The 22,094-nt window shown below is 37.8% G+C and overlaps 3 protein-coding genes across 3 annotated transcripts in view; 2 read left to right on the top strand and 1 right to left on the bottom strand.

Annotated features, from left to right (window-relative positions):
* Window positions 1-133: 133 nt before the first annotated feature.
* Window positions 134-10,192, bottom strand: eme1 (essential meiotic structure-specific endonuclease 1). Its single transcript, XM_077200983.1, has 9 exons — window positions 10,157-10,192; window positions 8,351-9,081; window positions 8,071-8,198; window positions 6,837-6,926; window positions 5,224-5,348; window positions 4,846-4,993; window positions 4,633-4,748; window positions 4,340-4,529; window positions 134-4,208 (listed from the first exon to the last, which is right to left on the bottom strand). Exons 2-9 carry the CDS (start codon window positions 9,051-9,053, stop codon window positions 4,032-4,034), a joined length of 1,677 nt encoding a protein of 558 aa, XP_077057098.1. The 5' UTR covers window positions 9,054-9,081; window positions 10,157-10,192; the 3' UTR covers window positions 134-4,031.
* A 14-nt stretch (window positions 10,193-10,206) lies between these two features.
* On the top strand, window positions 10,207-12,494 carry mrpl27 (mitochondrial ribosomal protein L27). Its single transcript, XM_077200993.1, has 4 exons — window positions 10,207-10,270; window positions 10,654-10,779; window positions 10,907-10,980; window positions 11,564-12,494. Exons 1-4 carry the CDS (start codon window positions 10,231-10,233, stop codon window positions 11,768-11,770), a joined length of 447 nt encoding a protein of 148 aa, XP_077057108.1. The 5' UTR covers window positions 10,207-10,230; the 3' UTR covers window positions 11,771-12,494.
* A 1,965-nt stretch (window positions 12,495-14,459) lies between these two features.
* pkd1b (polycystic kidney disease 1b) overlaps window positions 14,460-22,094 on the top strand; it is a 28,058-nt gene continuing 20,423 nt past the window's right edge. The window contains exons 1-10 of the mRNA XM_077200994.1: window positions 14,460-14,638; window positions 14,795-14,972; window positions 15,153-15,325; window positions 16,686-16,804; window positions 17,966-18,113; window positions 18,213-18,478; window positions 19,826-20,542; window positions 20,714-20,845; window positions 21,534-21,709; window positions 21,807-21,943. Coding sequence (XP_077057109.1) covers window positions 14,524-14,638; window positions 14,795-14,972; window positions 15,153-15,325; window positions 16,686-16,804; window positions 17,966-18,113; window positions 18,213-18,478; window positions 19,826-20,542; window positions 20,714-20,845; window positions 21,534-21,709; window positions 21,807-21,943 — 2,161 coding nt within the window. The 5' untranslated portion in view covers window positions 14,460-14,523. The remainder of the gene's footprint in view (window positions 14,639-14,794; window positions 14,973-15,152; window positions 15,326-16,685; window positions 16,805-17,965; window positions 18,114-18,212; window positions 18,479-19,825; window positions 20,543-20,713; window positions 20,846-21,533; window positions 21,710-21,806; window positions 21,944-22,094) is intronic.

Below are 22,094 nucleotides of genomic sequence, written 5' to 3'. Positions count from 1 at the left end.
ATATATATATATACTGTATATATAAACAAGATACAACTTGAATTATAAAAATAGCACCTCCTCTTACATGTGGCAAAAAATTACATTTTATACCTCCCCCTCCCCAGCTTCTTCTGATTGGCTTACTGAGTCATTCAAATTGAGACATTTTATTAGAGAAATAAGAGTCATCTAAATGGTGTTACACACATGAGATGAAGGCTGAATTCATAATAGTTTGCAATAAAAAGTTTTTTTTAATGATAAACAGTATGGTGTGGGTCATCCTCAATGTATTTTGCCATGTTGAAATGACGTGACCTGCAGCGTATCACTAAACTATAGAGAGAATCTACACACTCATTGGCTGCCATTTCTGTAGATACACTATGCAGTGTTTTTTATTGATGCGATGTGCGAAATTTAGACAATGGAACACACTTATCATCATGCTTAACAAGCAGAGACATTGGGTGAATCATTACCTGTACGGCCAAAGAATCAGAAAAGGTCTAAAGAAAGACTTAAGAAATGAGCGTAAACATTGGTACAGTCACAGAGGTTCATCTAATGCATGTTCATCTATTGAAAAGCAGTGCAGTGAAGGACAAAAATGCCACTAAAAGCAGCACAATTCAACAGACAAAGAAAACAAAATTACAAACATCAGATGTTTGCCACCTAATACCTACACAAGGAAACAGAAGTTTGTGCAGTTTTTTGCACGTGTAATTTGTGATCAGGTTATAGCAAGTATACAATCTTCTTTTACATGGTACAAGACCAGAAGAGGTGTGCTATTTAGGTAAAGAATGTGTTCCACCATCATGGGAGTGTATAGGTTTTGTGCAGGAGATTCCATAACGTGCTGTGATGTTGCCACCAGGCATCACACTTTTTGACTGACTGAAGGGAATAAGGAGAATCATACATTTTGTACAGTGTTTAGGTAAGAGCGTGCAGAACGGGAGGTGGTTCTATATGCTACCTTCTGAGCCTTAAATATAATGCAAACAACCAAGACGGCTGTGACATGGCTTCTCTTAGGCTGATTGAAGACCAAACGTGCTGCTGCATTCTGGATGACTTGTAAAGGCTTGAAAGTGCTAGCTGGAACGTAAGCTAGTAAAGCATTGCAGTAGTACATAAATCGTGCATGTGACTGGATAACAAAATTTTAAAAGATTTGCGCCAAATCAAACTTTGGGCAGCAAATTCATCAATCACTATCATCTAGCCTATGGTTTCCCAAAACGGGATTTGCAAACCCCTGATGTTCATTAGCTTATGAAAAGAAGATAATGAATTAAATAATAAAAATATAAATGAAATCATTTTAAAATAAAAGCTAAATGAATCTAAATAAAACACTTTTGTTTCCCTGCATGACATGTAACCATTAACTAACATCAGAGCTGTGAACATGAAAACGTGTTTATTATTGAAATATTAAATTAAAATCTTAGAGTACTTAAAAGTAAATATTTTAAATGAAAGGCGTTTGGGCTGACGAAAAGTTTGGTAATTTCTGATCTATCCAAGTAAGGCAACATGAACAGGTTGTGTGACAAACAAAACAATGCAAAGTAAATAAACAACAACAACCCAGACTACATTAAATATGGGATCACTTTCACGGACGGTAAACTTGAGCAGTGAATTACTGGCTCCAGAAAACAAGAAATCATCAAAATTCAAGAAGCATCAAACACTCAAACAACACAGACAAGTCTATATCATGATAATACCTTGAGGTTTGCTATTGAGTTGGATCACTATGTGATGTTTAATATAACAGAGTTGAGAAACACCAGTGTGGAATCACCGGTCTATTTAGCGTACAGTCAGTGTGAAGCAATTCTGCCCTCATGTGGCAATCAAAAACTCAGCCAACCAGCTGGAAAAAAAAAACAATAACAAAATTCCACAGTGAGAGAAGATAACTCTGTACATATGTGCAATCTAAAAAAAAGCTGGTAGGAGAGGGAAAGGTAGAAAACAAAATCCTGCAATAACAATGCAATGTTTTCCCTCAGACGTTAAAAAGCTTCTATCTCTGTTTTATTTGAGGGGTTTGCATCTCTTTTCACAGAAGAGCTGGATCTGAACACTTGAATCACTTGCGTCTGATTTGCAAATGAACAAAAAAAGGCAGAAGCAAAGCCATATAATGATTTATTTTAGAAGCAGGAAACATTGATTGAACGCTGGTGGCAAAGAAACCAATACCACAGTGGCCGGCCTACTCGTGCTCTGAAATAGATTGTTAGAGTCTTTGACATTCTATCTTGTCTTAGTGAGTGGCTCTGAGTGGATCGTGATTCACCAAGCACCAAGGCGAAACGCACTGAAAATGCAATGGAAGGATAATATCAGACGCTTTGCCTTGTTGGCATATCACTTGCCTGAGGAAATGTGTTATTATTATGCCACTGTCGTCGGTGGGCCAGCACAACTACATGTGGCATTATTGTGGCACAACTCACGAAATTGGAAGTGCCCCCACTCTGCCAAGAATATGAAACTGTAATTGGAACAAAACAGACTCACAAAACCATAAACAGCACTGCCTGTGGCACTCCATCTTGTGTGGCGGCCGATAAGAAGGTGCATTTTTCCAAGAGATGAGCTGAGTTGAGAATATCCAGGGAAAGACAGTGACTAACAGCCCAGCTTTGCTTTCCACTCTATTGACTGTGAGTGAAGGTGCTCGACGTTGACCTACCGCCACTCCCAATCCTTATTAATCTCCAACAAGAAGGAGGAAGAATCCTGTGTGCACCAGAAATGAGAAACTGCTACTCTGCTGAACAGAAATGCTATACGGGGTCTAATCTATCATGTGGAGTAGTCATGACTCGTATATAAACATTGCACATCCAGCAGCTGAAGATAAACAGACCCTTTGCACTTACAGATATTTGTGTTTAGATGCAAATGGAACATATGCCGAGAGAAACTATTCCTCCAAAACATTTAGGTTAGATGAGTTACATTGTACTTTGTAAGTTGTAATATCCTATAACTGCCTTTTGGAAATTAAAGTCCCATTTAACTGTTTACAAGTCAGTGAAGATGTTAGCACTGCACACTCTAGGTCATAAAAGCTGTTATAGTCTGCATTCAGAGTACACGGAAATTGGATTTCATACTATTCAGCTAAACAATCACTCCAAGGTGATCCCTTTTCAAGCTGCCATAATTCTGCTCATATAATTCCCTTCGGCACAAGCACACACCTACTAGCCATAGTTTGTTATGCCATCCCTTAAACTGTAGAGGAAATACTGCCTTCAGGGACAGGGATGAAGCATGCAGCTCATCTCTTAAGCACATTTAACGGCTCGTTACCCCACCGCTCGTTTCAGGCAACACGACACTCCTTGGTCAGGTGCCATTCTCTAATGTGCTGGAAATGAGCCACGAGCCTCAACAGTCCTTAGACAGTGAGTATGGCGTGCTCAAGGGGCCATTTTGGTTCTGAAAGGCACGCAGTAGTGCCTTAAACGGGAAAAGAGCCAAAACTTATACTGTTGCATTTGCAATGAACACTGCCCTGTTTAGTACTGCTTAAACATGTAAAATATATCATAAAGGGAATTAATTGTACATTAAACATGTGTCTTCAAATGTGTCAAATCAAATCAAATTAATAAATTCATTTTTGAGAATTTACATTGAAAAGGCATCTGCAAACCAAGGTTATTTGCCACTAAAATGAAAGAACAAAAAAAACTTTAAGAGCGTTCCAGGAAAAGTGAAACTTTCATGGTTCACCTCTAGTGTAGAGAGGTACAGCAAGGTTTGGACCACAGGTATTTGAGAAAAACTAGCTCTAATGGAGGTGAAGAAAAATGGTTTGGTTACATTAAGAAACATTTAATAGCAACGATTTACAGTAAAAATATAACTTGGAAAATCTGGAAAATTCAGGTTTGAAATTTATAAAATATCTGAACTGTAATAAATACCTCAATGAAGCCGACATTGCACTGAGTCAATATAACATAATTCTTTTGACACCTGTCCTCATGTGTACAAGGCAGAAGAACCTATACAGCTGAATCAACGGGCTGCTGGTCATCATGTGACGTCATCATAAGAAACAACCGTTTAGAAAGCTCTGGACCAACTCTGCGTGTTGTTGATGTCACACCCTCTCCGCGACGAATGAGTACATCTGACAGCAGACCAACTTTTTCATGCTCCGATTTGCACCGCGCATATGCCTAAAGTAACAAATATACATACACACTAAATCTCAAACATAAAATGATTTACAAAAAATGTGCCATTTGTTTGCCGATAATGGGTTGGCTCTATGTTGTTAAGACACTTCAGAATTAAAAACAGATTTAACCTGAGCAAGGAGCCGAGGAGACGGGTAGGCACTGAGTATAGCACTGGCCATATCAGGGCTGACACGGTTCAACTGCTGTATTTGTCTCTTCCAAACCTGCAGAAGGCCGTTCCCTGTGCGGTCCACCTTCTGACCCCCTGCCCACTCACTCTCCAAACAAAATGTGAACCCCGTCTTCTCTCGCTCCCGCCTGGGAAGAATAAACATAAACAAAAGTAAGAAATAAACAGCACTAGCTAAACATACAGCTGGTTGGAAAGCGATAAATTTGGAAACGGTGGCTGCCCACTCACTTGAAAGGAGCCTCGGCTACTGCTTTGGTTGACATGGTAATATAATCAGTGAAGTCCTTCCAGGTAGAGAGGAAGCGAACCTGCACACCAGTTTGCAGCTGCAAGTCTACCAAAGTCTGATAGACAGGTGAGAGAAGAAAGACTGATTTGAAGCAGAGGACCTGTATTTAGACATGAATTTATATTGACTGCCAAAGAGGTGGTTCAGCTTACCTCCTCAACCTGCACTCGCGAGACCTCTGGAAGCTGATTGATATCGTCTTTCTTTCTTCGCTTTTTCTTCCCTCCCTGAAGTCCCACATTCTTTTCCTCGCCTAGCACTGCCTCACGGAATTTCTTCTGACATTTTGAATTCTGGGATCTGCAAAAGAGCATTTTTAATGCTAAATTAAGCAATTATAAACATCATTAGTTTGTCAAAATAAATCATAACATGCATGTACTAATGCAAAATTTTGTTTTATGATTTGTTTATCTTTAAAGTCATTACTGGTTAATTCTTGGGTAAAAAGCACCATAAACACCTTTACATTGAAAATGTAAAAAAAAAAAAAAATGGCCCAGGTTAAACACTCTCAGTACGTCACTCACCTGAAATACTTCTCTATGTCAATCACGACCAGACTGATGGTTCTGCCTGGGTTCCTGCTCATAAGTCCTTGGATCCAGCTGGTCAGAGATATGCCGCTTTCGGTCAATACACTGTTGCTTTGCCTCTACGTTAAAAAACAGAAAAGCACCACAAAGGAGAGAAAGTGTTTACCTTTAATTTCCTAGACACTGGGGGCCTGCCACAGTCTAATCTGTGCTGCCACAGTTTCACAATGAACTAAAAAAATATTTTAAAACTTCTCTTAATAACATAAAAGGTCTCTAACGTTGTTTTGCGCCAAACGAACTAAAGCTGTTGAACAAACTAAAATCAAAAGCGCAACACGGCTTTGTGCCCAATTCAGATCGCAAAAGACTGTGATTTAATTAAAAAAGTATATAGTCTGTTTGCGCTGTTTCAAAGCAAAGTGCACACTTGATCCAGTGTTTTCTGCTTCTCAAGACGATTCAGTTCCCAAGGAGTGGCCCTGTCCCAAATGGCACCCTAAACACTAACTGTCTACCTACAAGTCCACACTTTGTTGACGTAACACCGATTTGACTGTAGAGTAGAAGTCTGCCGCGGAGCTTGCTTCAGTGCAGGTTTGGCAAAAGTGAGCATTGAGGGCGGATATCGACCAAGCATGTTTCAAAGTTGCAATGCCGTTGCTGCCTACGCCTGGTTCAGGAACCTCTCGGACTTAATAAAAAATTTGTGTTCCGAAGATCAACGAAGGTCTTACGGGTTTGGAATGACATGAGGGTGATAATTAATGACGGATTTTTTAAGCAAACTAAGCAGAATTTTTTGTCGTCCAGTGGTTAGGGAATAAAGTCAAATGTGCCTTTTACCCCGGTTTGCCTTTAGCCCCGTTGTGCCCTACTATTTTAGTGCTACAGTGCATTACAGTGCATTCGTTTTACAATATATGGCTATTACTGTCATAGGAAAAATATAATTATTACATTCTAATTGTTTGGCTTCCTAAAAACACAGGAGTGAATGTAATGTAGACTGAGACACTATATCACAACTAAAAAGAGGGTTACGTCTCCATTAAAGTTCAGGGCATTCACAGGCTTTTTTCTTTGTTCAGTTTGCACACTGAACATGTGTTAGAGCTCTTAATTTGGAACTCTCAAAGTGCACCAGATTGATGAATTTAACTTTAAAATGTGAAACATTTTCTTCTGGTGAGGCATGTCCCCGGACCCAAAAGGAAATGAGGTTCACCCCTCATAGTCTCACAAAATCATGTGGGAAAAACTATGCTGCCAAAATACTGGGACATGCATTTCTCAAAGATTAAGAAACTGGACACTTTAAAGACCTTATGGAAAATTGTTACATAATTGAGAGATGATACCATAATTGTATTCATTACTCTTAATTGCTCTGACTCTTCTCAAAAAGGTCATAACTAATGTTTTTTTTCTGCTGCCCTTTCGGCCACAAAGCTCTTTTAATTTCATCTTTAGTTGCCACATCATACAAAAACTGCAAATACAGCACATCAAATAATTATTCTATTAATGGATAATTAAGTAATCATAAAGGTCCAATAGGAAATCACACTATGCCATTACCATTCCACCGAGCATAATGTGCCTACCTTGCAGTAGTTGTTAATCATGGTCACAAAGTCATCCACTGGAACTTGGATTACAGTATGAGAGTCTGGAATGGACATAATCTCATGAGTCTGCAAACAAAACAAATGAACTATAAAACCAAGTGTAAAATGATTTAGATCAGTGGTCCTCAACCTTTTTGACTCCAATGCCCCCACACCCCACAATCCATTACATCATTCAAACAAAAATGAATGCATTTAATTGTTCATACTCATTTCCCCTGTTTTTACATTTCAGCCCTGTTTACACCTTGTATTAAGATGAGTTTTGGTCGAGAAACATTCCCATTTACACCTGGTGTTTTAATACGTCTCTTTTGTCCACTTTCAACCACTTCTGTCCTGATTTCTTTTTTAGGGTAGGGTCTATGGGCAGGTAAATGTATGGACTTTTTCTCATCTTTCCATCTAATGCACAAAATAAGCTCACGCAATATACATGTGAACATGACCGGAGAAAACACACGGAGTTCATCAGCTTTCGTTTCTGCTTTAGAAGCCGCAAGACCACGGCGAACGCTGTGAGTGCATGTTAGAAATCAGGAATGGTGAGAGAACATTGTGCTTGGTAAGTTTTTCATCTTCAAACCAAACTCGTGTCTTCAGCCTACAAAGTTTAAATCTCATCTGGCTAGCGCGCTTCCCATAATGTTCACGCATTAAGTCAGTAGGTGGAGAGTAGGTGATCTTTTGGGGCTGTTCGACCACATTACCACACACTACAAAAGCAATCTGGTCGAACGCATTTTTAACTACCTGGATGTGGTCAAAAGTGGACAAGCTCAAAATGATTTAGACCCCATTTACAACTGTATTTAGCATTGTCCACTTGTGATCTGCTGATTGATGACCAAAACGCATCTTAATACCAGGTGTAAACAGGGCCTAAGTTTACCTTTGCCATTTTATAACACTAACTTACAGTTAAAAACACTAAAAGAAAACACCGTTAAATGTAATCTTTAAAAATAGAATATTGATATTGTGCTGGATTTCCTTTTGTTTTTTAGATTTTTACTTTGTTTGGTCTTCTCTCCTACGCACATATATATTATGTGTGTGCGATGGTAATTGTTAATTGATTAATTTTAATATTCAGCCATGACAGGAAAATAATTGGTTTATTATCATTTTCATAACTGTCTCCACCTCAAAGCCAATGACAAGGAATATGGGTAAAAGTCGCATTTGTATGTATTGAGGGCTGTCGTACCTGAGGGCAGGGTGAGCGTCTAGACCAGGTGACACTACGAGGAAGGGACTGCTTCTCTATGGCACAGTTGCAGCCCATGGCGTGCAGGGAAGTCAGGAGAGCACCACCACCTTCCAGCTGCAGCAGGCCTATGAGGGAGAGACAGCTAATCAATACTAATCCATTCAGCAAATGCAGCTTAATACCTCATGCCAGTGTTTTTTAACAACTCGGGTAAAGTAGCAAAGCGCACCGAACACTGAAAGAAACTGTGACAGCAGAGATGAGCACTGCCACCTACCTGGGTCGACCGTCACCACCATGTGTTTGATGCACTCCTCTGGCCTCAGGGCTTTCACAGCATCAGCCAGAGCTTTCTTCTCCATTCTCAATCTCTCCTTCTCTTCCTGCTGATGCTCTCGCGTTGCTCGTTTCCTCAGGGCTTCCAGTCTGGCAGCCTCCACTTCTGCTGGGGTTTTCTTGCGTTTGACCAGGTAAGTGCCATTCTCTGCTTCAGGTGAAGGTTCTTTTGTGTGGTATGGTGCAGCGTTGTTTGAGCTACACTGCCTTGTTATATTTCTACAGATCTTGTTATGTTCAACTGGCTGGGCCTCGGGGTTCATATGATGTGCTGGAACATCTAAGAGGTGTGAATATCCATTAGGAGCTACATTGAAAGCTTGAGTCTCCTCTGCAGCGGTGGCTACTGTACCCAGACAAAGTTGTTTCTGTTTCAGTCTCAGAGCTAACGGAATGATGGCCTCCTCCTCCTCGCTGTCACTACTGACCATCAACACATCACTTCTAGCAGGTCCAGTGGAGGCGTGGACCTCTAGAGCTGAAATTGGATCAGCAACAGGAGCCATTTCTGAGTCTGAACTGTCTAAAACCACCAAGTTGGCCTGTCTGGATTTGGACTGTGAGAAATCAAACACAGGCAGCTCTTCTGAATCACTGGGGTCACTGTCACTTAGGAGGAATCCAGGTCTACTGATGCAGGTCATGCTGATCTGTTATCCAAAGATCTGCAGTCTGAAGGAAAGTTCAAATTAAAACACATGCAAGTCTCAGCAATACAGATTTTCTGATATAGTTTAGATCTGTACTTGCCCTGCTGATATTTCTACCCTAATAATAAATAAGTATGTGTGTGTAGTTTTATATTTATTTTATTTGTATTATTACAACATAAAAGTATATAAATATATCTTCTTTTTAGCAACATATTTAATTTGTAACATTTATTTTTATTTCACAAACTGTTTATATTACTCCGTCAATAACCTTCAAGTTTTCTTTTTAAATATTAATATATATGTATAAATATTTTTATCTTTATATGCAACTATAATTTATCTCCAAAACGGATTCACAAATGTACAGACACAAATGATATCCAGTATAACTTACTGTGAATTGTTCACCAATTTTTACCTAACCCATCCTAACACCACAATCATTCTGAAAGTTTTTTTCAACCAAATCTAATCTGTCAGCAAACTTGGCAACTTGTGATGTTTAAATCGGACGAATTCACAACCATGTTAATTATATGACAGACAATCGAAAAGAAGAGTTGATACAGACGTTAATAGCCTTCTAACCACTGTAAAATTATACTATATTAAATTGGGATTTCCTTCAAACGGTGTCAAAATATGGCGTTTTGTTTTATCTAGCTAGTTAACTTACATAGGCTAGATGGGTTGGATAATGTCAAGCTAAATTACCAGTTTAAACATTGTACAAACAAACACTGTAGTAACTACGGTGTTTTCGTAAGACAATATGGTTACTTTAACAAACAAATTACGTTACATTAATATTTTGTTGAAACAGGGCAACCCAAAGTGCGGATTTCGCAATATTCACTCACAACCACGAACAGAATCTACGCGTGGACTCCAGACAAATATAAGCAAGCACGCACACACGAACAGAAAGACTGCAGCAAGTTTCCAACTTAATATAGCAGACCACAAACATATCAAGATACAAATGCTCATGTAAGTTAACTCAGCATCCTCTCATACTCTGTCTATATTGTAGCTGTAAATATGCAATATTTACAAAGTTTATATTTTTCTCTTTACTCACGCCAACTCACCAGTTCGCAGCTTCGCGGGTTCTACTAAAGGATCACGGGAGCGCGCCCGCTGCGTCAGACTTACGTCATTCAAGATGGCGGCGCTCGCGTCCTTGATGCTACAATCAAGAGCCTGTAAGTAGAATGACAGTTTTTCTTTTCGAATTGTATCACGTATAATGTAAGTCATGTTTGAATAATAGTTGCTGATGTGGATTAATGGAGCCCTTTATCTTTTAGCGTTTTGTAATGACTGTGCGAGTTGGTAGTAGCATGATAAGCCACCATTTCCTAACAGCACAATGAGCATGACTGAAATGTTGACTGCAGCTTCAACAGAGCATAAACTGACTGATCTTACGTCTTATGTTTTGTTAATGGCTATGCAGAGCGTTAAGGATTAGGTTGATTTAATGCCGAAAACACAACAAATTCATGGTTATGACGTGAAGAAAAGTTTCAACATCCATGTTGCAGGTACTGATGATTTCTATTGATTTTTGTATGTGTCTTTGCAGGCATTCTGTTGAGTCAAACACCCACAGTTGTACTGACGAGATTTGCTTCAAAGAAGTCAGGAGGAAGCAGCAAAAACCTAGGAGGGAAGAGTGCTGGCCGCAGATACGGTTTCAAGAAACAAGATGGTACTTTTTGACTATTGAACTTGATATGAGAAACACAGCGATTTTTACTGTAGCTAGGGTTTGTATAAATGTATATTTCTGTCCTCCATTATCTTGCATAATAGCACATGTTTTGTCTTTTTTTAAGGGAACTTTGTACATGCAGGCAACATCCTCGCAACACAACGCAAGGGTCTAATGCGCTGGCAACCTGGAGCTCATGTAAAATATCTTCCTTTAAATAGCTGTTATATATCTATGTCTGATCATGTGAAGTTATGCGTTTTATTTGTTGAAATTTTATACAATTTATTAATGTCAATTTCTGTTGACCAAAACAAATGTTTGATATTTTATGATATATTTTTATATTTTATTATTTTGTGCATCACAATTGTTTTACTTTTAACGTTTTGCTCAAGTACCTAAAAATGTACAAGCATAAAATGACAAGGCAAAAGCAGCATATAGCATGTTTTCTGATGGAAGTCGCTTTGATTAATTTTTGAAAATTATTTTATTATATGTGATTTGAACATGTCTTTATACAGTAGGGTCCAAAAGTCTGAGATCACTAGTAAAACTATTTAGATTTTTTCTAATTAAAAAAAAACACAATTTGTTCTTTACAACTTATATTATCAGTATGACCAATTTGATAACTGATGTAATTTTACATCATCATGCTGCTTTGCTTTAACATTTCTTAAAATTCTAAAACTTCATTACCATACAGTTATGTAAAACTGGAAATGGCCTTCATTTCCCTTATCTGAAATTAATCTCTCATTCTCTGTCCTCACAGGTTGGTATTGGAACCAACAAAACAATTTATGCCCTAGAGGATGGTATTGTCAGATTCACCAAGGAGGTGTACATTCCTCTACCACGAAGTGCCGAAGCCAGGGATGTGATCCCAAAACTTCCCAAGGGTGCTGTTCTGTACAAGACCTTTATCAATGTCATTCCTACAAAACAGGAGAATAAATTTACTCTAGTGGACATGGTATAAAAAAGACTTTGCTCAGCTACAGTTTGGTCTGGATTTTTTTTTTTTGACCCACCCTGGAATATTTTGATACTCTCCACTCAACTGTGTCTGAAAATTAAGATGGATAATATTTAATTTCTTTTTATTTGTAGAGTCACTGTATGTTCTCCTTTAATAAAAATGTTTACTTAACACCATGTGACTTTATAATGTTCAATTCCCTGCACTTTATTTCATAAAATACAAATTAATTTATATTACAATCTAGAAATATTTGTTCTCTTTAATAAAACCAGCATTTGTGGAAAGCTACTGGAAACAATTCTAAATGTTTTTGTGAACATAAAAGGTATGATCATAATCTGAATATTTCTGAATGAAGAAAGATATTGTACAATGAAATAAGAAAGTGTAACTTTATTTTATCCAGCGGGAATGATTGAATCATATGGCTGGAAAAGAGGGTTTGAAATTCAAGAATGAAAAACAAGGAAAAAGTTACATTTTGATAAAAGATTAAGATTGTTTTTTGGAATAATGTGCACAGATAAATTGTTCACAATAAGACTAGGGTGATGTACTGTGAAAGTAAATACAGTCTGTTTCACATTCAAGTAGATTTTAAAAACAGGACTGTAATAAACTAGATGGGATGGCTCTGTCTTTCAGCAGATCAATATAAAGTTACAAGCACTTTTAGATCTGCTTTTCATGGAGCATTAAACAGTGCAAACATTGTCTTGTTGCTGAGGTGTTTTCTTTATTGACTCTATCCATTCATGTTTCCTAAAATTCTGCAGCTATTGCCTTTAAGGATTTAGACTGTCTCTCTACTCTATAAAACAGACAAGGATATCTTTGTAGCATTTCAGGGTGTTGTTAATGTGTATTAGCAGGATTAGGGGAAGTGAAGCCTAAGAGTATCCTCAAGTTGGTGGAAGCCAAGGAGAAATAAGAAGGATTTTGGTACTGGGTAGGAATAGGTGCCAAATGAGTTGTTGTTACACCATGTAGCTTCACTCTCTCATATCAAGTAGTATGAGAGAGGATTAAACATGGAGTGTGCTGACACTTCCCAAGGACAACCACTCGAGCAGGTGCCACTTCATAAGCTTCAAGTTCAAAATCCTTTTTATGATGCAGATGTGCAAAATGTTCAAGGAACCTTCATTGTTTGGGAACTCATTTCTGTACACTGAAGAATAATAAAGAGGCTCAATGCTAATGAAAAACGATGGGGAATTGATTCAGAAAGCAATCAGAGATTGTGAGCAATGCTCAGCATAATAATCTATCTGGCAGATAATTGTTATTCAGCCCTGAACAACAGCCTGCCACAAATATTTCAGCAGGGTCGAGAGGCAAATTTTGTGTCAGAGCAAAGTTTAGGATAAACAGTATAATCACATACATCATGAATCATTTTAAAATTCAACTCACAACTAAACATTTAACATCACTAAATCGTTGTCGATACAGAATTTGTAGGAGATGGAAAACGTGGTTCATTCTGACTGCATCTGAAGGTGTTAATGGCATATTTACATAACAATATTCACTCTTTTCATTGGCATGCTTATCGGGATAAAGCTGTTTAAATGAACACCTTGTAATGAAACTTTTTTCCTTGTAATTCCTTCCACCTTCAATGCACAGGTCCATATGCTTTTTTCCATATAAAGAAAGTTAAAAGGGATCTAAAGTTGTTTGGCCCCTAGCATTCTTTAAAACATCTTCTTATGAAAGAAAGTCATACATAGAGGCTTGGAACGTCATGAGTTTGGCAATTCTAAATGTAATGTAACATCTAGATCCGGTAAGGTTTGGAGAAAGGTCATTGGAATCCAATCTTATTCTCAATGGCCTTTTTGCTGAAAACTATTAGATGCTGTTCCATTGTTCACCCCTGAAAGCTACGACCCGGTATTCAGCCGAGGGAGCCTTACTACGTCTGTTTGCTTTGCTTTGAAAAGAATGACTGTCAACCCCTGCTCTATCTACTCAGTTGCTTAGCAACGGCTGGTGCGTCTCTGAGAAGAGCCCACTTTTCCCTGTTTTCTGCATTTCCTCGCTCTTGTTTTCTGTACATTTAAACTGGAGTGGAGAACGATGTATGTCCTGATCGAAAATAATAAATTGCCTGAAGGTTAGACTGTATTTTCAAGGGTTTTGGGAAGAAATTAAGCAAAATTGCAGACGTTCTATTCCAATGGTAAACAGCACCACTGATGCCTTGAAAAATTTCTTTTGAAAAATTCAGAATGAATTTGTATCCTTTAATTTTATGTAATAAAGGAGGTGGTGACGCATTTAACCTGGATGAGCGGTTTTAACTGCCTATTCATCAGGCGGGATTTTACAGCATGCTAATGAGAACACTGTCCAGTCTTTCTTTTCTGTTTTGTTGCTGTGAGACAAACCAAAAGTCATGCGAATGTTAAAGGCGGGTGAGGTGGGGGTGGTGGTGAAACTATGTGTTGAAATGCACAATGCTAATAAGTCACCAAGAACTAAAAGGACAAGTCCAAGAGAAATACAAAAGGAGGCCAGAGAGAGAGAGAGAGAGAGAGAGAGAGAGAGAGAGAGAGAGAGAGAGAGAGAGAGAGAGAGAGAGAGAGAGAGAGAGAGAGAGAGAGAGAGAGAGAGAGAGAGAGAGAGAGAGAGAGAGAGAGAGAGAGAGAGAGAGAGCTAAAAGGCAGAAGAAAAAATTAAAGCAGGGTTTTCGTGGACGGACAGAGTCAGAGAAATGGACCCTCTTGCAGTCTCTCTCATGTATGATTCATTATTACTCACATTTATTATGCTCTACCAGGGGAAGAGATAAAATGGCAAATATTGTGCACCTGCCTCTCATTTGGATTCTCTGTGTTTTTACAAGCTGCTTCAGTGGTGAGATGTTTTATCTGCCTTGCTCAGTAATGGATATTATTCTTGCTAATTGTTTGCAATCATAGAGCATTACATTACGTGACTTGTGTTCGCTAGTTGTGGATGCATCTAAAATGAACACAATTTGTTTTTGGAATATTTCATGCTTTCCACTAGAATATTATTGCCCAAAGGGGGCAAAAATTGACCGTGATGGTTTGCGCTGTTACTGGATGCCCATATTTACGTCAGCGTGGCTAGAAGCAAGAGGCATCTGTCAAAGAGACGAGAGAGGAGACCTTGCTACAGTGGACAGTGTGAATGTTCAGACCTTCATACAAAATTCATTTCAACTGTAAGAGATCACAAGATTTTATATGGTTTTGCAGGCCTGATTTTTCCAACAGAAATATTTAAAAAGAAATCTATACAGTACAGTATAGATTTTATTTAGAGATTATGGTCTCAAACACAGAGCACTGCAACTTTTTTAATGGCTGATCCTGTATTTGCTTTTACTCTGTATAAATTCCAGAGAAGCTCCAGTTGGGGTCTGGTTGAGAAATGGAATGGAAGGTAGGTTTGATGATTTAGATACTGAAAACAGTGAGATGAAGAAATGTACCACAATGGCTCTGGCCTCTGGACAATGGACGAATGAACAATGTGATAAGGGAAATTTCATTATCTGTGAGAAAAAGATATCAGGTAAGCAAGCTAATAAACTGTTTTAACCCACTGATATTCATCACATTATCTAAAGTATCGCCATAAAGACTGGGCCAATAATCATCTACACCTTCCCACAACAGTTTTGCACAATCAAAGCAACAGTAACATTTTCGTTAGAAAAAAAAAATTGGTAACATTTTTAAGGTCCAATTCTTGCTATTATTAGAATGCATATTATTAGGGTATTGGCTGTTTGTTGGTACTTATAAAACACATATTAATGCCTTACTCTGCATGACCATATTCTACATCCTTAATCCTACCTAAGACCTAAACCTACCTAACTAACTATTAACAAGCAGTAATTAGGAGTTTATTGAGGCAAAAGTTGTAGTCAAGAGTTAGTTAATAGTGAGAATTGGACCTTAATCTAAAGTGTGACCAAAAAAGTGTTTTGCTCTCATCACTAAAAAACTGTGGTTTAGCCTATTTATAATTACTGAAAACAGCATGATATGGCTGAAGATAATGGATTATTTTTTGGAAATAAAATATTTTTAGTATTACAGTATAGTTTGCTTTTAGTTTAAAGTCAGCATGACTTTAAACATGAAAGTATATACAGCACATATACAGCATGAAAGTATAGCGATAGTCTTTTCTTGTGACGTATAGGCTAATTCATACTCCACAGACAAACGCCAACAAAATCATTTGTTGGGTTTTGTTGGATCAGTGTGTTACCCCTGTCGGCATCTGTTGTCGATGGTTGGGATTTGTTTTCCCCGACTGAACATGTCCAATCAGCGTTTGTCAGTGTCTTTTGGGGCAATGTGAACATGACAGTTATTTTTCATAAAATTCTAAATCCAACGGCCAACTTGTTTGTTGGTGTTTGTCTGTGCGGTGTGAATTGGCGTTATATCAGAGTGAAATATTTTCTCAAACAAGAAGAATTGTAGGCTGGGACTTGATTTTTCCATTGGGAATTGATTGGATCTTTGGATCATTGTGTTTGCTATTAATGTGATTTCATGTGAGTGAAAGGTTGTCTCGCACTTGAACCAGTAAACCATCATCATCAGAAAAGAGATGAGATGTCATTGCAACAGGGAGGGGAGGTTATTTTGATTAAAGATTACGAGGACAAAAAAATAAATAATGATGTGCACGGATAAATCATTTATAATATTATAACATAATAACACTAAAACATTCCATACAAAAACAAGAATAGTCAATTTTGATTTCATGTGGGTGACAAAGCACATGACAATATCAGCAACATTTGTTTAGAGAGTTATTTACAGCTCACATTCAGTTAATCTAAGCCATGCTGCAAAACCTTTGTCAGAACTCGTAACTGACAGCATTGTTATCCATTTTCTCTTTAAAGTGTCTTTGCCATCGCTGGGGAGCTACCTGACAGGTGTGCCACTAATGTCAGGAATAGAAACAGTGTCCCAGATACAACTGCTACCCTCTCCACCAGACCCGGGACATAACATAGTTGAGGTAAAAAACAAAAAACAATTAGCTTATTAAATTGTTAATCAAGGGATCTACAGTTTAAGCCAATAAATTATGTAGTCAACATTTTTATCCCAATAAAAAATAAGCCTGTTAAAGCTTACAAGTTTAAACTTTTAATGTTTAAAAGTTTGAGGTTGGTATGATTTTTTTTTATGTTAAGTCTTTTTTGCTCACATAGACTGCATTTATTTGACCAAAGATACAGTATAAAAAGTAATATTGTTTAAAATTGTTTTTCTATTTTAATTTTTTTAAAAAGCAGCATTTAATTGAAATCTTTTGGAACAGTAAAAGTCTTTACTGTCATTTTGATCAATTTAATGCAACCTTGCTGAATAAAAGTGAGAATGAGTTTCTTAAAAAAGAATTTACCGCAAACTTTTTGACAATCTGTTCAGTTTTAAATGGGCTAGAATTCAGAAACCCTAGTTATGAGCGACACCTGTGGCCATTTACTGAAGTGCGGAAAGCAACTTCTTTCTAATCCTCGCACAGTGAACACAAAATGTACAAGAGACTGAACATGATTCAATGTCCTGCAAAGTTCTTTTTCGTTCCTTTGCTTAGAAATAAATGGTTGGAAATACCTTTGCAGTGATAAACTGTTAACAAATATCCAGACACCATCCATCCTGCTGATATTTAAATCAGCAATATTTGCCCTCAATAACAAAATAAACATACAACAAAATAACAGCGTTGAGAAAACAGCAGTTAAGAAAGCATCTGATTGTAGCGTTGTGGATATGTTTGCACAAACTCTGCAATTCACCAGCATCGTGTGGACAGATGAGGTAGCCTATTTAAAATTAGACTGTTATGTTTGATTCTCCTGGCAAAAACGTCCCGAGTCCTTCACATAAAAATCAGTCGACATGCTTTTATAGACAATAGGAAGTCGGGAAAGGTTTTGTTTTTTCATTACAAGGAAAAAAGTTTCATTACAAGGTGTTCACACATTGGCAATAAAAATTGCTTACAGAAAAGTCATATTTATAGTCCCTTTAATGTCTTAAGTCACGTAAATTTAATTTCCAAAAAAACAACAACCCAAATGATCATTTTATGAACCACACACGTTCATTTTAACATTTGGAAGTTAATACACACACCTATTTTGAAATGAAAGGTCTGTGTGCACAGATTATGTTGTTCCCAGGTCTTTGGTTCACCCATGAGGGTCGAGTGCTATCTTTGGATTTGGTGATTCAGCCAAGTGATCAGCTGACCTTTGCTAGAGTGCAAATCTTACGGCCGTACTGCAGCCCGAATCATCACCTTGTACCACCAGGTGAGCAAACTAAGCACTAATGAGCAACACATACTTTGTAACCAGTTTGTAAAATTATCAGTTCAACAGGTACATTTTATGAAACATCTTCTCTCTCAGGCTGTAGTTCTCTCATGAACCCTTTCAGCTGCTGTTCACTGATGCCCATGTGTAACACCACTGGTGGCTGTGTTAGTGGGCAGTACTGGTGTCACCTGCTGGAGATCTGTCTGCCCGTCACCAGCCCGTGCAGTCCTTATCACTCCTTCGCCGGGGGACATGTATTCGCTCTGCCTCCCCGATACCCTGCGACGCCACCGTTCTTCCACTTGATGGCAGACATGTCACTGGCCCTGCCAGCAAGCACTGACCTCACACACATCAGTGTGGGTGGCAATTCTTGAGTTGTTCATCATTTTAAAAATTAGAATTTTTAAAACATATTTTTAATAATAATAATGGTTCAGCAAAGATTTTTTTTCCCCATTACACTGTACTAAACAGCTGGCTTAGTAACAAGACGAGCACTGCAACAATATTATAGTAATATTAGGCTGAAGTCCTTTGAGGTCATATTCATATCGAACATGCTGGATTCTGAATGAAATTCTTGTTACCGGATACGCCATTAAAGGGTTAGTTCACCCAAAAATGAAAATTATGTCATTAATGACTCACCCTCATGTCGTTCCAGGCCCGTAAGACCTCCGTTCATCTTTGGAACAAAGTGTAAGATATTTTAGATTCAGTCCGAGAGCTTTTTGTCCCTCCATTGAAAATCTATGTAAGGTATACTTTCCTTGTCCAGAAAGGCAATAAAGACATCATCAAAGTAGTCCACGTGACCTCAGTGGGTTAGTTAGAATTTTTTGAAGCATCGAAAATACATTTTGTTCAAAAAATAACAAAAACAACGACTTTATACAGCATTGTATACTCTTCCGGTTCTGTTGTCAATCCGCGTACTTTGATGATGTCTTTATTGCCTTTCTGGACAAGGACAGTATACCGTACATAGATTTTCAATGGAGGGACAGAAAACTCTCGGACTAAATCTAAAATATCTTAAACTCAGTTCTGAAGATGAACGGTGATCTTACGGGCTTGGAACGACATGAGGGTGAGTCATTAATGACATAATTTTCATTTTTGGGTGAACTAACCCTTTAAGGGTTTCCAAAATGGTGGCTCATGAGTTGATAAAAAGCTAATAAAACATTAAGTCAAATGTAAAATTTAAAACAAATAAAAGGGGGCGCACAATTAATTGAAATACAACTGAAATTGCAATATAGTTATCAAATCAAAGGCTTCAATTAAATTCAATTTGTTTATAGTCTCACTAAATAAGTATATAATCTGTTGGTATTTTAGAGTGAAGAGCAACACTGTGTTCATTTACACGCAAGTATCTCATGATCCGGTGATTTAAGCATCATAATGCAGCGAACTCCACTTCTGCATATGCTGTGAGTTCCTAAATCACAAGTGTTAATCTACATCAGAGAACTGGGAACATACGTCTTTAAATTACTGAGATAATTTTTATCTCAGGGGGTAGTAAATATTTTACTTCTAAGGGATTCGGCTCAAGTGTCAATATTTTAGGAAATATCTGTCCGCTAAATGTTAACCAATCAGAATCAAGAATCACAGGGAACCGAAGTGATGCAAATATTGTGCAAAACAATTCATTGTAAATCAAAGATACCTATTTTGTTGTATTTGTGCAGGTTATAGTACAAGACAAACTTATCACTGTCTATCCCGATGACATTCTGGCGTTGCAACACACTAGAAGAGCAGGTGAATTTCTACATTGTGTTGCCGGTACCAGCTCGGCCTGGCGCCAGAGTTACCTCTCCATGCATGGGCCTGAGTGGGGGGGCTGGTTAGAGGGGACTCTATCTGCCCAATTGGGACAGGGCCAATGGCTAGATGGACTGGTCTGTGACCTACGGGTGATTTATGAGGACACAATGCCACACTATGGAGTTTCACCAATACCCAACACCTCACAGAGCAACAATCCAATCAAAGCAGAGAGTCCTGTCACAGGGTTGCAAGTTTTACATCCAAAGCTTGACAAGGACAACCGAATGCATGTTGCAGTCCATATCCCAACTCTCATTGTCATCCAGATCATTTCAGGTGGAAATGCAACCAGTTCCTGGTCGGATCCTGTGTCTAAGAATGGAGTTCCTTTTGAATCCTCTTGCCCTGCTGAGATGCCTGAGATTGAAGGAGGATGTGTTAGGGCTACTCTTGACACGTGGTTCTCTCATGTGTATGTCGAGCTTTCTAGTCAAGGGGAACATACACTAAACATCATGGCTTCAAACAGCTTGAACTCCCAGACTCTGAGTGTGAGAGTTGTGTCTCATATTCCTGTCACTGGGCTGAGCATCCAGCCTCAGGGCTTCAGCAGAGTTCTAGTGGACATACCACAGGTAGCAATTTCTTATGCGTGTCATTGTGAAGAATTTGCCAGTAACCTTTTTAGAATTTGATGTGCTAATGGTATTTACATGGTATTTGAAGAAAATGTTTTTAGAATGTCATAACTAGATGTGAAATGATTTAGGGGGCTTACCTTTTCCTTTTCTTTTTTCCCCCTACAGTTGTTTTCAGCTTCAGTAGTCACTGGCACATCAGTGAAGTATACTTGGATTATTGATGACCTGGTTCAGTTTACACACATAGGAGAGTCTTACAGTGTGTTTTTTAAAAAACCAGCAGAATACACACTAAAGGTAAATGTTAATATTACAGAAATATTACTAAATTCAAGTTTGAACCCTTTTGTGAAACTGTGCCTAAAGCAAAAATGAACAAGGAAGTTCTTGACTGGTTTTGCAAGTTTTCAAAAAAATAAAAATAAACAAAGGATTCTTAAAATCAAAACTTTTACAAAATGTTTTAATGTTACAATTAACTACATGCAGAACTGAAAAATTTGTTACAAATGCTAAATTATTTGTCAAATTATTAACATTGACATTGGGGTTTGTCTTTATAGTTTGCCTATTTGGTAAATGTCTTTTGAATTACAAGGGGTTCAAGCTTACTGCACTCCATTTTAGGTATTGTATAGTAGTTGCACAATCCATATTTATATTTGTTTCAAGTGGAAATAGTTATAATATGATGCACAGCCTTTGATGTCAACAACAAAAGTTGTGTAAAACGTTCTCCTCTCTTTTAAAAGTTTATAAATCTATTTTTGTTTAGTTTTTTGTTATCCAATTTATGCATGATTATGTGGTTGGTTGCATTTTATTATTTGCATCCAGCATTGTTGTTTTCCTGCTGTCAATGACTGGAACTGTGACCCATTTTTGAAGTCACGACCCACCAATTGATAGTCATTGCTTTAGGTTTTGTAATGAATTAATTCATTTTTCTAATTTCTACAAATCTTTACTGCTTTCTCTGCTCTAGGTAATGGCAAATAACCCTGTGAGCTCTCAGTTAATTGAGGTGAAGCTCACAGCCGATGCAAGGACCCCATTAGCAGACCTAGCAGTAATTTCCCTGCCAGAGACCATTGCTGTAAACACCTCAACTGTCTACACAATTCAAGTTAAAGCTGACATCTCTATAGGCGTTACAATCAGGTTAATGCCTCTGAATTATAATTGAGTTAGAGTTATGAAATTAAGTTTGACCTCTTCTGAATTTATAATGCTACTATGAAATGATTTATCTTTCCAGATGGGATTTTGGTGATAATACAGCATTTGTCAGTCACACAGTTTCTCCTCCTTTAGAGATGGATGACAGCTATCTTCACCAAAGGGCCAAACATATCTATCTGCAAGACTCTATCAATCATACATATTATTTTCCAGGTACTGTAAATAATTTTAATTGAGCATTGCTACAGTGGCATCAGTCACTGAAACTATTTTATTATTTTTTTTACTTGATATTGTAATAAACCCAATAACTGAGTGCACTTTTAAGTGGTTATGCCTTGGATGAAAAATATTACATTCTTAA

Source organism: Siphateles boraxobius, unplaced genomic scaffold (genome assembly GCF_051911475.1).
Source record: "Siphateles boraxobius isolate OS27281-9 unplaced genomic scaffold, OSU_SipBor_1 46, whole genome shotgun sequence".
Taxonomy (NCBI): Eukaryota; Metazoa; Chordata; class Actinopteri; order Cypriniformes; family Leuciscidae; genus Siphateles; species Siphateles boraxobius.
The sequence above is the reverse complement of the archived record's forward strand: the minus strand, read 5'-3'. Positions and strand labels throughout refer to the sequence as shown.